At 47.2% G+C, this 15,645-nt stretch overlaps 3 protein-coding genes and 1 long non-coding RNA gene across 9 annotated transcripts in view; 2 read left to right on the top strand and 2 right to left on the bottom strand.

Moving 5' to 3' along the window:
- The window catches only part of DHX32 (DEAH-box helicase 32 (putative)), a 62,939-nt gene extending 62,462 nt beyond the window's left edge, over positions 1-477 (top strand). For all 3 annotated transcript variants that reach the window (XM_084751180.1, XM_084751181.1, XM_084751179.1), the window contains one exon: positions 1-477. In XM_084751180.1, coding sequence (XP_084607306.1) covers positions 1-169 — 169 coding nt within the window. In that variant the 3' untranslated portion in view covers positions 170-477.
- BCCIP (BRCA2 and CDKN1A interacting protein) lies at positions 273-12,119 on the bottom strand (the record flags this gene model as incomplete). The annotated part of the gene is made up of 7 exons (XM_084751303.1): positions 273-710; positions 2,224-2,398; positions 3,789-3,976; positions 4,629-4,718; positions 7,186-7,266; positions 7,912-7,986; positions 11,952-12,119. The coding sequence occupies 7 exons, from the start codon at positions 12,117-12,119 to the stop codon at positions 540-542; spliced, it is 948 nt and encodes a 315-aa protein (XP_084607429.1). The 3' UTR covers positions 273-539.
- The window catches only part of UROS (uroporphyrinogen III synthase), a 21,479-nt gene continuing 17,049 nt past the window's right edge, over positions 11,216-15,645 (top strand). Inside the window, exon 1 of one of the 4 annotated variants that reach the window (XM_084751319.1) lies at positions 11,216-11,526. The gene's annotated coding sequence lies outside the window, so the exon portion shown is untranslated. Of the gene's footprint in view, positions 11,527-12,163; positions 12,246-12,418; positions 12,567-13,986; positions 14,005-15,645 lie in introns of those variants that run through there. The other 3 variants (XM_084751318.1, XM_084751317.1, XM_084751320.1) reach the window with 3 other exon arrangements.
- LOC311580100 overlaps positions 14,016-15,645 on the bottom strand; it is a 7,646-nt gene continuing 6,016 nt past the window's right edge. The window contains exon 3 of the long non-coding RNA XR_014773361.1: positions 14,016-14,274. This is a non-coding gene — a long non-coding RNA (uncharacterized lncRNA). The remainder of the gene's footprint in view (positions 14,275-15,645) is intronic.

The raw sequence follows: 15,645 nt of genomic DNA on the forward strand, positions 1-15,645 counted from the left end.
ATTTATGCAGCTGGCACCACAGTACTACTTCAGTAATCTGCCTCCCAGTGAAAGCAAGGACATCCTACAGCAGGCCTCAGGCCACCTCCCCACCACAGCTGTGAAAAAGGACCAGGAAGTGTGTGACAAGTGCCCTGATGCTACCGAGCAGAGATGCATGATCCAGTGACCTCTCCAACACTAAGTGCAATAAGGACACCAAAGGGGGGGGGGGGACTGGCGGTGAGCTGCTGGAGCCAGGAAACTCCTGGACATTAACACTTCAAATACAATTCTAAAATAAAAAAATAGTTTTTATTAAGTTCTTAAAATTACTATTCCATGTTTTTCTTATTGGAAGTTTTAAACAAATCATTCATTATTTGACCAAAAAAAAAAAAGACCCCAACTATTTTGTAAATGTGTCACAGACACATGGAACAGAGCCCTACTTTTTGTAGAGGATTGAATCTGAATAAAATAATGAGTTTTTCAGTATCTCCAATGGGTTTCTTGGTAATTATACATAAACAAGTCCGTCCCTGTCCAGGGGAAATGGACTAGACAGATAGATGGTCTTTCAGCTTTTCCATGATTTCATTCATCTTGTCATCCGGGATTAACATCACAGTTCGCAAGGGCTTCATTGGAACATCATCAAAGGACCATCTGCCTCCCAGACAAGTGTCGCTCTCCGCCTGCACCGAGTAGCTGAACTTCAGGACTGCCTTCTGCAGCAAAAGAGGAGACATGGGGGGAAATGCAGACCACTCAAAGGCAGAGCTCACTTAACCCAGAGTAATCAACACCGTCTGACATATGTGCAAAAAGGAATACAGTTCAAACGGACACTTGAGGAGAAATTATGAAACACCAAACAAATTTCAACTCACATAAGAACCATAAATTAAGGTGTGCCATTTGCAGAAACAGGCAGCTAAGTGATGGAGGTGATACATTTTCTAATTCCAAAGTCACTTTCATGGCCTTGCTTGATTACTAAGATAACATTGTGACAGATAAGTGAAACTGAGGAGGGCTGTCCTCACATGCTGATCTTCATATACTCGGCAGCTTCCTTAGCTTTTGGGCAGCTCTGTAAACATGGTCAGACCATGCTGAAACCCACATAGACCTCCCTGAGGTGGTCTCCATTTGTAAGGAGAGCACCACTGCATAGCGAGCGAGCTCCCAGGATTCTCTCTCGTCTCTGTGCTCCAGTCACAGGCAGATACCACCATGTCCGGCTTCTTCCCGTGGGTGTCAGGGATCCCAACCCAGGGCCTCACGCTTGCCCACTGCTGATCCTCTCTCCAGCCCTATATTTGCTATTTACTTCTTGTAAACAAAGGCAGAGCTGAATCTCTACTGCTGCAGTCAGAGGGGATGGCTCAAAGACCAGTCTGATCCCTAGACTCCACCTACTCGACTGGATGCAAGGGTGCACTGTAACCCCAACATCCCTGGGGCTGAAAGTCAGAGGCCTGTCAGCACAGCAGCTGCAGTCAGAGACCTTGCCTCAACAAGGTGGAAGACGACCCCACAAGCATGCCATGGTGCACACAACCTGCACTTACACACATACATACCTATAAATATATACACATTTTTAAAAACTTAGCAATTCAGGAAAATGTTACCCCCTAAGAGATTAAATTTCAAGAGTTTTGAAGAGGGCAGTGTAAGAGAGAATATAGGAATACTGTCTGGGGTTTGGCTGGCCACCACAGTATGAGCCACCAATATAGAAAGTGCTAGAGATCCGCCAGTAGGGTGACATCCAGACCTAAGGGCGCAGAGCAGCTGTGATCACCTTCACTCACCCATCTCTGCAAATGGGAAACTTCTTAGAACTGAAACAGGCAAATGTGGCTTGAACATCACACTGTAAACATGGTCTAAGTGCCTAATTAATCCCAGGCAGTACCCACCTCACCCCCACCACATTTGCATGTGCAAGGTGTACCAGACAGTGTGTTAGCCAACAGCCAAAGAAAAAAGGGGTGGCATAAACCAAGAGGATAAGTTTTGGGGGGGGGGGGTTGTTTTGTTTTTAAGTTTCTTGAGACAGGGTTTCTTTGGGTAGCCCTGGCTGTCCTAGAACTCATTCTGTAGACCAGGATGGCCTTGAACTCAGAGTGTTGGGATTATATAGGCTCATATCCCTGCCGCCTGGCCTTACGATGTTGTATATTCAAGAAACGCACCTGATAGCTAACAGAGAGTGAGGCAGGGCACCCTTACCTCATAGAAGAACTCCTCCTCAGCGTTCGCGAACATCAGCGCATCCTGCTGAGGGCCGTCCTGCCTCTTTCTGGAACTGGATTTTCCTGCTTCCAGGAATGTCTTACTAATCAGCAGGTAGTAGACGCACTTCCCACACGGCTTGTTGGATCTTTGTGCCTCCGCCAGCTCTTTCCTACAAGGCACACACACAGGTCACCACAGAGGTCACCGCTGGGTTACACCTATCCGGAGCCCAGGGAAAAGCAGCGCAGCACCTTCTCTGGGCTCTGCTGCACAGAGGCTGGGCTGTTTTATTTAAGCTACTGGCCATACCTGGGAGTGTGATGACATTGGTTTTCGCTGTAAACAATGAAGAATCTGCTCTTCTTACTCTTCCTGTCTCTGTCCCTCTCTGAGGTACCCTTCCCTCTTCTCCTTCTCCCCCCATGCTCACTTAATAAACCTCATATAACACACACACACACACACACACACACACACCCAAAAAAAAAAAAAAAAAGGGAAGAATCTGAGTTTAGAAAGACTCAGATCCAGTAACTTACAATCTCAGATTCACTCAAAATTACTGTTTTGTGCTAATTTAAAAATAAGTAAGAACTTGCATTTTTTTAAACAACCCGTTTAACCACAAGTTCAAAGCCACACCGGCAGAGCCGATGGCACTAGGGCATGCATGTGACCACACAAGCCCCGTTCATTGATAGTCTGGGATTGATCTCTGGCACTACAGAAACTGCACTGATGTGGATAACCTGAGTTCTAGGAGAATCAGCGGAATGGCAGTGAATTTTTTTTCCCTTCCAACCAAAACTAAGAGATTCAGAACAGTCCACTTGAACTCCAGCACAAAATCAGCAGAAAGCAGATCAAGCTCCTGTGAGATTAAATAAGCAGGAGCCCCAGCTGCATAGAGAAAACAAAGATACATAAAACCCATTTAGGGCACAGGAGCCGTGTGAGCTGCCGCTGAGAGACTGGGGCACATGGACAAAGGGAGAAGGTGCTACAGGAAGGAAACCATATCCTAGCTAGGATGCCCTGTCTACACTTTAACCCTGTGCACCGAAGCAGAGGTGACATGACCCTTCGTTCCCTTCATTTCCTAAATCCTGTAGTTCTGTTTACATCTTGCTCCAACTTAGAATTCCTGTATTAAACAACAGGAGGCCAAGAAGTAGAGATGGTATTGTGGATGTGGTTTCATTAGTCAAAACAAAATTTAAGAATTTAACTCTGGTTTTGTTAGGTTTTTTTTCTAACATTTTGTTCAACTTACAGACATCTGTGAATGTGGAAACTGTCAGTCAAATGTAAAAAGTCTTGAAAGTTAATCAACTTCTCTACTATCTAAATCTTTGGAAATATTAAAATTACTGCCATCAGTAATCAAAAATGTTCAAGGGGTCGAATGCGAGCGATGAGCGCCCTCATGTGCTCTTCCACTCCCCTCACTCGGCATTTGCTGCAACCTGGGCTGCCCACGCGTTCCACATAAGGAACACTTCTGAATCTACATGGGCAAAAAACCAGGCCGTTTGAAGGCACTTCCCCGAGTTGCTTACTGAAGCTGCTGGTGCATCGGCAGAGCGATCTGTGGAGGGACGTTAAGGAATCGTTCACTCAGCAGAAGGCCCACAGGCTTGCTGCTGTCATTCAAGAGCTTGTCCAGCTGGTCAACCACGCTCTTCTCGCAGCTCTTTTCACAGCAGCTCAGAACCAGCTCTTTAATTTGCTCAGCACACTGAGTCCCCTAGAAAGTAAAGAGGAAGCCTTGATCTTTGCCCCGAGAGGAGGGCCTTTCCTCCCATTGCCTTTAAACCTTGGTGTTGCTTCAGTATTGACTGCCGAAGAATTCCTCCAAAGGAACTAACCTAATTACCAGTCCATGATTGGTGGTAAGCCAAGTTTCTAATTAACCCTCACACACTGGGACAGCAATCTTACTCCATCTGACAGAAGCAGTTGGAAATTAACGGGAAAGTTCCTTTGAAAACTGAAGACTGACTTCGGCCTGCACCTGTTTCTTAGAAAATAAACAGCTGGCATAGTTTTTATTAGAACTCATTACTGAGTCAATAAAGAGAGATGGCAAAACACAAGTGCACGCGAAGGGCCTGCCCTCAACCCTGGAAGCTGCTGAACAAAGCATGTGTATCCTCAGTGCTGCGGAGGCCCTGCACACAGACCCTGTGTCAGTGCCACTGTCAACACCAGACACTGAAATGTTGGCGACGGTGCCACCAGGAGTAATCAGCCTTAAGCTGGGTACAAATCGCTCCAAACAAAACACTAAAAAAGGACCAGAGCAGGAGCATGTACCAATCATCACACTGTAAGTAACTATGAGGAGACTCCACACTGACCACAGACTCCAGGCTTCCAGGCCACCCAGTGAAACCAACCTTTCTTTCAGTTAAGTTTAAAAGGCTTATGAAGCCAAAGATCTCATCTTCATCCATTTCATCGTCGCTGTCTTCTGAAGCATCCGTCTGCTGTTTTAAAAGGAAAACATTTCAATTTTACATTATTTGGGTGGGAAGAAGTATAACACCAATTTTTCATGTTTCAAAACCCAAGCTTGTCAACTCCCAAAGCACCGTGTCCTGAGTGCCCCGTGGTGGCGCTGGTACCACTTCCTGCTCTGCATTTCTTCAAACAAGAGCCTTTGAGTTTTCTTTTCTGCTCTTTCTGAGACAGATCCTCACTGTGTAGGCTGGCCTGGAACTCCCTATGCAGCCCAGTCCTGTTAACCATGTATAGCGACAGCCAGAACTACAGAGGAACCCTGTCTTAAAAACCAAAAAGAAGAGAGAGGGGAAGCAGCAGCAGCAGCAGCAGCAGCAGCAGCAGCAAGCACAGCTGGGTGTAATGGATGCCCTTGCTTTTAATCCTAGGCAGGCAGATCACTATGAGGTCTGGGCCAGCCAGAGATACATGTGAGACCCTGTCTCAAAAAGATTCTTTTCTTTTTTCTTTTGTTTTTGAGACAGGGTTTGTCTGTATAGACTTGGCCATCAAGGACTCATATAATAGACCAGGCTGGCCTCAAACTCAGAGATTTACCTGCCTCTGTCTCTCCAAGTGTTGGGATTACAAGTGTGTACCACACCCAGCCAAAAAAGATTCTTAACTTGTTTTCTTTTACCAGGATCTCAATATATTATTAAATCCAGGTAAGGTAGAGTCATTAGCTAAAAAATTTTGTATTTTAAGTGACTTGGCTGAGCCGGCCCTTTCTTTTTTCTCTGGGAGCCTCTAACACTGTATCACCTAAGCCTCACATTAGAGGAGGTTTGCCCGGGCTTATATGGCATGGGCCAAGAGGAAGAGCGAACAGCAGGGAACAACAAAGAAAACCAACGTGAACTCCTTGGCTCTATTCCGACTGCCCGTCCACTAGGAGACTACAGCCTAGGCAGTTCCCTCCGCACACTGCCACAAACTCCTTTCCCACCGCGTCCTAGCCCTCAGCCTGGCACACAGCAAGTACACAGGGACCCGTGTTGAGTGAGTAAGAGGAAATGAACCTGCTACTTCCACCAGAGTCGGCAGGGCTCCATGCCGGCCCAGCATGCCTGTGAACCTGTTCTGATGGAAAGGCACTTACAAAGTTACCGCTGCCGTCAGCAGCACTGCTTGTCGGGCCTTGTCTATAGCCTTTGGCCAGGATGTTGGGGTTTTGTTTGTTTGTTTTTTGAGACAGGGTTTTTCTAAATAGTCCTTAGTACTGTCCTGGCACTCACTCTGTAGACTAGGCTGGCCCTGAACTCACTGATCTCTGCCTGCCTCGGCCACCCAACTGCTGGAATTAAAGGCATGGGCCACCACAGCCCCGCTGGCCAGGATGTCTTAAGTTCAACAAAACTAGCCGGGCGTGGTAGCGCACGCCTTTAATCCCAGCACTCGGGAGGCAGAGGCAGGCGGATCGCTGTGAGTTCGAGGCCAGCCTGGTCTATAAAGTGAGTCCAGGATGGCCAAGGCTACCCAGAGAAACCCTGTCTCGAAAAACCAAAAAAAAAAAAAAAAAAGTTGAAGAAAACTAGATGACACAAATGGAAGAGAAGGTAACTCATAAACCAACCCTGGTCCTCCACCATCTACTCTTGATAATTTTCCTCTACTTCAGACAACCGGCAACTGTGCCCAGACCCACGCAGTAACGCCACCATTGCAGCCTCCTCCGCTCACAGAACACCAAGCAGGAACTGCGATGAATCTGACCTCTGTCCAAATGGCAGGTCCACAAGCCAAGCAGATGCCCGGTGCGATGCTAAGCTTCGGGTTGTTTGTAACACAACAGGAAACCAAAAGAACGCCAGGCGACAGGCAGCAGAGTGGGGACCTCATTTTCTTGGACGCATCTCTACCAGACAATGCCTTCCGGAAATGCTCCTTTCTTGCTTTTCTGAAGTCAGGGACCGCTGCCCCCTCCCCACTGCAGCCATTCTTACCAGTTCCTCTAAGATCTCTGCCACCAGTTTGCTCTGACAGACGCGGCTGGCATCACCAGGGGATCTGTCCTGTGCCCCTCCTTGGTGATCGCAATCAAGTCTGATTTCAGTGATTGACATCTGCTGAAACCTCAAGGCTACAGCTGCTGTTCAGTATCTTACACACACATCCAGGCGCCCCAAACTCAAAGTGTACAAACCCCGTGATGCGCTCACCCTCGCAACGTATCTTCTAAGTTTACCAACTTCACTGCTCTAGCAGGAACTTGTGAGTCATCCCTGACTGTTTTCTCTCGCACTCGGAGGCCAGTACTCTAAACCATATCACATGTTACCTCCCAAGTATGTTCTAAGTCAGCCGTCCTCTGCCCACCCCAAAGCTGATACCTGGATTCCTGCACGTAGCAGCCCTAGGCCGCGGCAGTCACCTCTGGGCGGTCCTCTCTAGTCCTTCCTTTCAGCTGGAGCTAGAGGACCAAGAAGCCACCGTATCAATCACCGCACATACCTTAATCACACTCCCAATGTGGTTCTGCTGAATCAGGAGACTCGTTAGCTCTGCAGTGTTCACAGGAGCTTTTAGGAAAAGCTTAAAGGAGAAAAAAAGAAGTATTTGACATGAAGACCAAAGCACGATTTCTAATAACACTTTGATTCCATTATTCAAACAAAACCAATGAAATGTAAAGGCCTGATCAAGATGGGTGAGAAAAGACATAGCCAGTGGTATTCAGCAAGCAGGTATGGGGAGACGATAAACAGAAGCCATATTATCTGCAGTAAAGGCAAAGTTCAGGTAGCAACATGGCCTTCGCAGCACCAAGAGGTGCAGTTCCATGGCTGGTATATAAAGACTGACAAGAAGAGCTGACATGTTCTGCTTCTGAACTGCTGGTGCCAATGCCATGTGAAGCCTTGGGCCTTTTTTGTCCTGCCTTTCCTGCCACTGGGGCAGCACCCACCCCCTGATCTGTAAGCCAAACTCTTCCTCCCTTTAAAAAAAAAGGGGGCTTTGTTCTTTACCCCCACCAAGTTTAGATGTGAATTCTAAGAAAGAGACTAGCATCTCCAGCAGTGAGCACAGGAAAGGAAGGCATTCCAGGACGCGAGAACTTAAACACTGGAGCCAGGGGTGGGGCATGGAGAAGAGGCACACAGCCGTCCACCCTGGGAAAGGAGAGTTCCCTTCAGCAAAGGGCAGCAGACAGACACGGGAATTCTGAAAAGACCGTACCTGCTGCAGTAATTTCTTAATTCCGTCATAATCGTTATCTGAGATGGAATAAGCTTCAAAGTCAATATTCACTTCCTGTAAATAATATGTGAAACAAGTCATTGCAGAAAGCTTTAAAGATGATGCAGGCAGTATGTTTATTTTATTTTATTTTGGTTTTTTGAGACAGGGTTTCCCTGGCTGTCCTGGACTCGCTTTGTAGACCAGGCTGGCCTCAAACTCACAGCAATCCGCCTGCCTCTGCCTCCCGAGTGCTAGGATTAAAGGCGTGCGCCACCACGCCCGGCTAGTATGTTCATTTTAGAAATGGTTTTTTTGCCTCTGTTTCCATTATTTCAGGTCTGCTATCTATTAGTTATCTGCAGAAAACGTCTCAGGGGGTTAGAGTTGAGCAAAACATGAAATGTTAGTCTAAGGCCAGGCGTGGTGGCGCACGCCTTTAATCTCAGCACTCAGGAGGCAGAGACAGATGGATCGCTGTGAGTTAGAGGCCAGCCTGGTCTACAAAGCAAGTCCAGGACAGCCAAGGATAACACAAAAAAGAAAGAAAGAAAGAAAGGAAAAGAAAAAAAGTGACTTGAAGCCAGATATGGTGGCACATGCTTTAATCTCAGAACTTGGGAGGCAGAGGCAAGTGGATCTTTGTGAGTTTGAGTCCAGCCTGGTCTACAAAGTGTCTAGAACAGCCAGGGCTGCTACACAGAGAAACCCTGTCTGGGGAGGGGGAAAGGGAGGGAACATGAAGCCAGGCACAGTGGCACACTCCTGTAATCTGTAATCCCAGCACTCGGGGAGGCAGAGACATGTAATCTCTGTGTTCCAGGTCAGCCTGGTCTACAAAGTAGAGAAACCTTGCCTTGGAAAAAATAAATAAACAAACAACAACAACAAAACAAAGAAAGGAAGAACGAACAAAAGAAAAAGTAACATGGATAACAGATGAAGAGCTTTCCTGGCTTGGAGAACAGTAATACCCGCCCCTAAGGCAAGAGAAATTATGGTGAGGTCAAGAGACTAGAAGAAGGCACATATCACATATCCCCAAGTCCCCTAACTGCTTTGGTAAGCAACTTGATAAGAGAAAAGGCCAGCTCTCACTTTATTCTTTAGGTTAGGCACTGCAGGACCTGAACTATGACATTCTTTTATTCCTGATATACCATTTTGTTTTTGAAAAGACCTGAGGTTGATTCTGATCTTCCAAGATAATATTCATGGGTTTTTACATCAGAGAAATGAATTGTGGGTGAATAAATGTATCAGCAAATGAAAGCCTATATAATCCCAGCACTCTGGGAGGCAGAGGCAGGCAGATCTCTGTGAATTCGAGGCCAGCCTGGACTATAAAGTGAGACCAGGACAACCAAGACTATACAGAAAAACCCTATCTTGAAAAACCAAAGCCAAAACCCAAACCAAAACAAAACAAAACAAAAAGAAAAAAGAAAATGAAAGACTTCTTCAACTAAATAAAGGAAGGAATACCCACTAAGGATTTCAGAATGGAGACCTGCCCTAAATCTCGAAGAATTTCCCCTTTCAGACCAGAGGGATGGACGGCTCAGCAGTTAAGAGCACTGCTGCTCTTCCAGAGGACCCAGGTTTGATTCTCAGCATCTAAATGGCGGCTCACAACCACCTGTAACTCCAGCCCCAGGGATCCAATGTCTACTGATGGCCTCTGTGGACACAGCATGCATGGAGTACATGTATATGCAGAGAAACACACATACACATAAAAAATTTAAAGGCGTATGTGAGGGGTAAAAGCTACACTGACTGCCAAGGTCTGGGTGAGAAAGCCTTCTCCTAGCCTTAGTATCGCACTCCTATTCTCCAAAAGCTACTGTCAAATAGCATACACACAAGCTGATGGACCACCCCATCCCCCACCTTGGTTCTTTGTTTGTTTTTTTTTTAATTCCACAAAACAACTATATAGACACATTTCCCCTTAAATTACTACGTGGTGCCCCTGGTAAAACAGTGATATTTCCTAAGTTAATGGTGCCGACAGGAGAATTATATAAGCTTATACACACTGGACACCGCCTGAGAGTATAGTTAGTATTGTTATTTTTACTGTCAATTTCTGTAGGGTAAATTCTTACAAGTTACTGAGTCAGGAGTTATATGCACTATAAATTTTCATAAACACTGGTAAATTACCCTCCAAGGAGATCACACATTGCTATTCCCACAACAGAGCATGTAGATCTTATATTGTTACAGTATTACCAACAGTGGCATTCTTTCTGTTGCTGTGATAAACACCACAACCAAATGCAACTTGGAGGGGGAAAGGATTTCTTTCCTCTTAAACTTCCAGGTGAGCCCCCTCACTGAAGAAAGTCTGGACAGGAGCTCAAGGCAGGAACTGAGGCAGAGAACACCGAGAACACTGACTGCTGGCTTGGTTTCTTATGCTACTCAGGACCTGGGGACGGCATGGCTCACAATGGGCCCGCCTCTCCCACATCATCTTTAATTAAGCCATGCCCACAGACAGGCTACGCCTCATCTGAGGTTCCCTCCCTCTCCCACAACTGGTGATTGCAGTTCACACAGTTTAGTCACTGATGCTCTGTTAGATTTTCCATGTTAACGGAAGAAGCATTGGCTTGAGACGCTACGGTAACTAAATAGCTAGTGAACCCTTTTGAGATGGGGCTCAAGGCAGGATAGGCAAAGCAGAGCAATGACCTGGACGGGAAGCCGCTGTGCTGCAGGGCTGCCCCAGTCTCATTCCCAGTGCGGCACTACAAGCTGGCACCCTGTGCTCACCCTGCCTCGGGTTCACCCTGTGCTCACCCTGCCTCGGGCTCACTCCACTGACCGTTTCCATTCACTTTCTCTCGTTTGTTCTGAGTCAGGACTTGGAATCTTTCTATAAAGGAAACAGGAAGCCATTGGAGCATTCAAAGAGGGAGACTAGAACGGGCCAGCCAGAGCTCTCTGGCGGTTAACGGAATACAGATGGTTAAGGGACAAGAACGGAAAGACAAGACAGTGCAGTGCAAAGCTATTATGGGGAGCTGGGAGTGCGGCTCAGCGGTACAGTGCTTGCCTAGCAGGGACAGTGTCCTGGGTTTGATTACCAGCACTGTAAAAACAATAAAATAAAGCTGCATGTGATTTCATAGTGGCTATCCCAGCCTCTGTGTAGCCTTGACTGTCCTGGACTCACTTTGTAGTCCAGGCTGGCCTCGAACTCACAGTGATCCGCCTGCCTCTGCCTCCCGAGTGCTGGGATTAAAGGCGTGCGCCACCACGCCCGGATTAATTTCACCTTTTTAAAAGAAGGAAAAGAAAGACCTTTATAGTAACCAGGCAGGAGATGACGGAGGCACAGGCTGGACTAGCTGCACCTGGGTACTGAAGACAAGCTAACAGAAGACGCTGCTGTACTGATGGAGTGACAGAGGAGGAGTCAAGTCAACACCCAAGAGAAGGGATAAATGACAAACCCTGCTTTGGGCAGTCAGTCTACTGAGGCAGCAAGTGTCTTGAACAATCACTCAAACCTAATTATTAACCAAGAAAGACATGCTTAATCCACCGGGGACTAGGTATTAAGAAGTCTGAACAATCCTAGCACTGAGGTAGCAGAGGCAGGTTAGTTTGAAGCCAGCCTGGTCTACAGAGCGAGTTCCAGGGCAGCCAGATCGACACAGACAAACCCTGTCTCAAAACAAAAACAAAAACGAACAAATCTGAAGAAAGGACATCAGTTCTGTGAGGCCATAAAACCAGTCTGGAGCAGGTTGGCTGTCCCAGGGAGGCGGAAAAGACGGTCTCTGGGGGTGGGAATAACAGCCGGGAAGAACTTCAGGGAGTAACGGGTAGAAAAGCCTGCAGTGGGAACCTGGGTAAGAATGTGCCACGTCCGGTTTAGCTACTGGAACCACAGCGATGGAAAAAATCACAACTTCCCACAACTCGTATCACGTCCCCACGTGGAGCTTCAGTTGCCTGAATGTCTCTTTACCGCCTCAGATCTATACCAAAAATACGGTAGCGCGCGCGCGCGCGCGCCTCACCTCGTCCACGATCTCATCGTCTTCATCCTCTTCTTCGTCACTGTCTTCATCGTCTTCTTCCTCATCCTCGACCTCCTCATCCTCTTCCTCCTCCTCGCGCTGCTCCTGTGCTCCCAGCGGCCGCTGGACCCCGTTTCCCACCGCTCGCTTCTTAGCCTTGGATGCCATGTTGCCGGCCACACTGCGCCTGCGCGAGTCCCGCCCCTGGCCTTCCGGGATCTCTCTGGTCGGACCAGAGGGAGAGGCGGTACACAGAAGTTTGCGCGGAGACGGCTCGACCTGAGAGCGTCGCCGGTAGAGTCTCACAGAACTAATCTTCCAGTTGGACTTCCACCTTGGGGGTCATGGTCTGGCCTTCTTTCCTTCCCCCCATCTTCCCACTCTTCTCGTTATTCCGTGTCTCCCCCTCCATGCGTAGAAGTTTGGTCCATCCGTTAGGTTCCTTCCGACAGCGCCTGCCAGCCCTTGCGCGTGCGCAGCACGCTCCCCGGTGTGAGGGACCGGCACCGGGGCTCGCAGGCGGACGCGAGAGGGTCCGCTCTCCGGTGTCCCCGGCTGGGACCGCGAGACTCCTGCCCCGCGGCGTGCAGGTTGTCCTGCCTCTTAGCCCGCGAGGTAGGTGTCGGGCCCAGGACTCGACTAGGACACAGGCCTGTGGACGCGCACGCTGGTTTTAGCAATCGGTGACACCAGGGGGGCGGAGTCCCGGTGTGGCTGCCAACCCGGGGCTGACAGGCGGTGATGGACTGCGTGCCGGAAACGACCGCAGAACCAGACAGGGCAGGGGCCATCTCCCTAACAAAATTCTAAGTAGACAAGACCACCTTTGCTGCTTCAGGCCCACGTTATCGTTAAAAGAATTGTTTGGAAAAAATAGAACAGAAAGAAGGGGATCGAGGCAAGTTAGCGAGTGTACCCCTCCTCTACCTCCACTCGTGGTTTAACGAAGTGCTGGTCCAAAGTTTCAGATCTATTTCAAAAGCCGGATTTTTGAAAGAAATATCCTAATGGTTAAACCTCGTATTAGATAAGTCTACCAACCAGCCAGGTTTATCCCTCAGCCTACCAATTTGCAGCTCTTTGTAAAGAAAGAATTGGGAAAACTAACTTTCTGGCAATAAACTCTGGTCTCCTTTTTCTTTTTCTTTTCTTTTTTTTTTTTTTTTTTTTTTTTTTTTTTTAATAGTGGCAGCATGTTAGATTCCCAAACCTGAATGAGCTGCCCCTGGAAGTAAGGAAGCCTTTGCCAGAGAAATTTAGGAAACGTGAATAACCCCAGTGATCCTTCCTCAGTAGGAGATAGTCAGGGTACCTAGGGCCCCATTAGCCCAGGGTACCCATGATGGTTTTCTGTGGATCCAGGGGTCCTGGGAGTTTCCTGTCTACCAGCCTATGCCATGGACAGTAGTGATATTGGTACTCCACCTCTGATAGAGTAGCTTAAAATGGCTGCCTTGAGTTTTCTAATTGTTCAAAACATGTTCTATAATCTTTGGAGAGGCTAATAATAGACTTGTCATGCATACCTGTCATAAGGCTAATGATAGGAAAAACAGTTAAAACATGTCAGTAAACATACACTGAGACCCATGAACATTTTGCCCTATGTCTTTATAGTTTTTTTTTTTCTGTTTTTTTTTTCCTTTTGGGGGTTTTTTTGTTTGTTTGTTTGTTTGTTTTTTCAAGACAGGGATTATGTCGCTCTGGTTGTTCTGATCCCTGATTTGTAGTCCAGGCCGGCCTAGAACTCAGAGATCAAAGCCAAGGCTCCACAGAGAAACCCTGTCTTGAAAAACCAAACAAACAAAACAGTCCCCAGTATCAGACTAGGAGATGGCTTAACGGGTAAAACCCCTGATGCACCAGCATTTCCCAGCACTCATACGCTGCAGCTGTAACCCCAGCACTGGAGTGAAGGGTAGGATGAAGACAGGAAGATCCAGGACTCAACTGGCCCACTAATCCAGTCAGTCAGGGAGCTTCAGGTTCAGTGGGAGACCTGTTCTCGAAAAATCAGATAAGAGTGACAGAAGACAACACCTCTCCTCAAAAGGTATGCATGCATATACAAAAAGAACCAGCTCCCCACTATCACTTTCCACAGCCCCCTGTCAGTCACCCATATGACTTTGATGAAGGGCTTTAATTCGGATCGCAGCACAACTTCCTACCTGAGGCGGAATAGTTCCCGTCGCTCACACAGTCTTCATTTTCAGTCCTACGTCTCCCGACTCTAGACTTGCTTGTACGTTTTACCTGTTGCTCCTATGAACATGACTGTACAGATGCCTCAAGTCTCGGCTTTTGTTCTGTTGGGATCTGCCTAGAAGTGCAATAGTATAATCATACCATTTTAACATTTTTTAAAGGTTTATTTATTTGTTATTATATATATAGTGCTCTGCCTGCATATACACCTGCAGGCCAGAAGAGGGCAGCATATCACATTATAGATGGTTGTGAGCCACCATGTGGTTGCTGGGAATTGAACTCAGGACCTCTGGAGGAGCAGTCAGTGGTCTTAATCTCTGAGCCATTTCTCCAGCCCACCATTTTACATTTTTTGAATAATTTTATTTCTGTGGTTTGCAGAATTTCCACCAGGGGCCTGTATTGCTTCAAGAGTGGTAAAAAAAAAAAAAAAAAAATCCATGTCCTCAGATTAGTTCCTTCTGTCAAGTCCATGCTCAGAGTATAGTTTAGAGGAGCACCTGTAACTAGACGCCCACCTGGGCTTACCGACGGCAAGGAACTTTGAAAGTGGGCTGGTAACTTCTCCCTCTGCCTCTTCGGCACAGAATGTGTCTTAAAGGTCAGCTAGTAGCCAGTGCCCAAGAGGATGAGCCCCGGCCTTCAGCTCTGCATTCAGATTCCATCGCTGTCATTTATTCCGCTAACCTCGGGCAAACTAAGAGTCCTGGTTTCCCTTCTTGGGGAATGAGGATAATAGCGGCTTTGCAGGCTTGAGTGAGGACTGTAAAATGCTTAATCCACTGTCACAGTTCCATCTCTCAGCTTGACTGGATCGTGAGATACCCCGCTAGCTGGTTAGATACCTTCCCAGTGTGCCTGTGCAGATGCTTCCAGAAGGGACTTGCATGTGAATCTATAAGCTGAGTAACGTGTGTTCCCCTCCCCAAAGCAAGGGGACATTGTCTAATCTGTGGATCCTGCAGAGAACAAAAGAGTAAAGAGGGAAGTTTACCCTCTCTCTGCCCTTCTGCCACCTAGTGCCTCTGGGTTTTAGACTCTCAGATTTGGCTCTATCCTGTCAGTCCTCATCACTTCAGACTTTACTAAATGTTCTCTGTGTCTACTCAGCAAACTTTGTGAACAAGCATTCTCTGAAATAAAGGGTTTGCTGAGCTATATATGTGTGTGCCTGACAGAAAAAGGGCATGTTCTGTAAAAGCAGCAAGGCAGCAGCTGACAAATGTCCACTGGATCTAACAGCCAAGAGAAATTTTTATGATAAAATTTGAGAAAGGGGGCTGGAGAGATGGCTCAGAGGTTAAGAGCACTGGCTGCTCTTCCAGAGGTCCTGAGTTCAATTCCCAGCAACCACATGGTGGCTCCCGGCCATCTGTAATGCCACCTAATGCCCTCTTCTGGCATGAAGGTGTACATGCAGATACATTAAGTAAATACATCTTTTAAAATGTGAGAAAGGAAAGCAAATTGTTTACATAGAACT

This window comes from Acomys minous (assembly GCF_964271855.1).
Source record: "Acomys minous genome assembly, chromosome: 2".
In the NCBI taxonomy this organism is placed as follows: Eukaryota; Metazoa; Chordata; class Mammalia; order Rodentia; family Muridae; genus Acomys; species Acomys minous.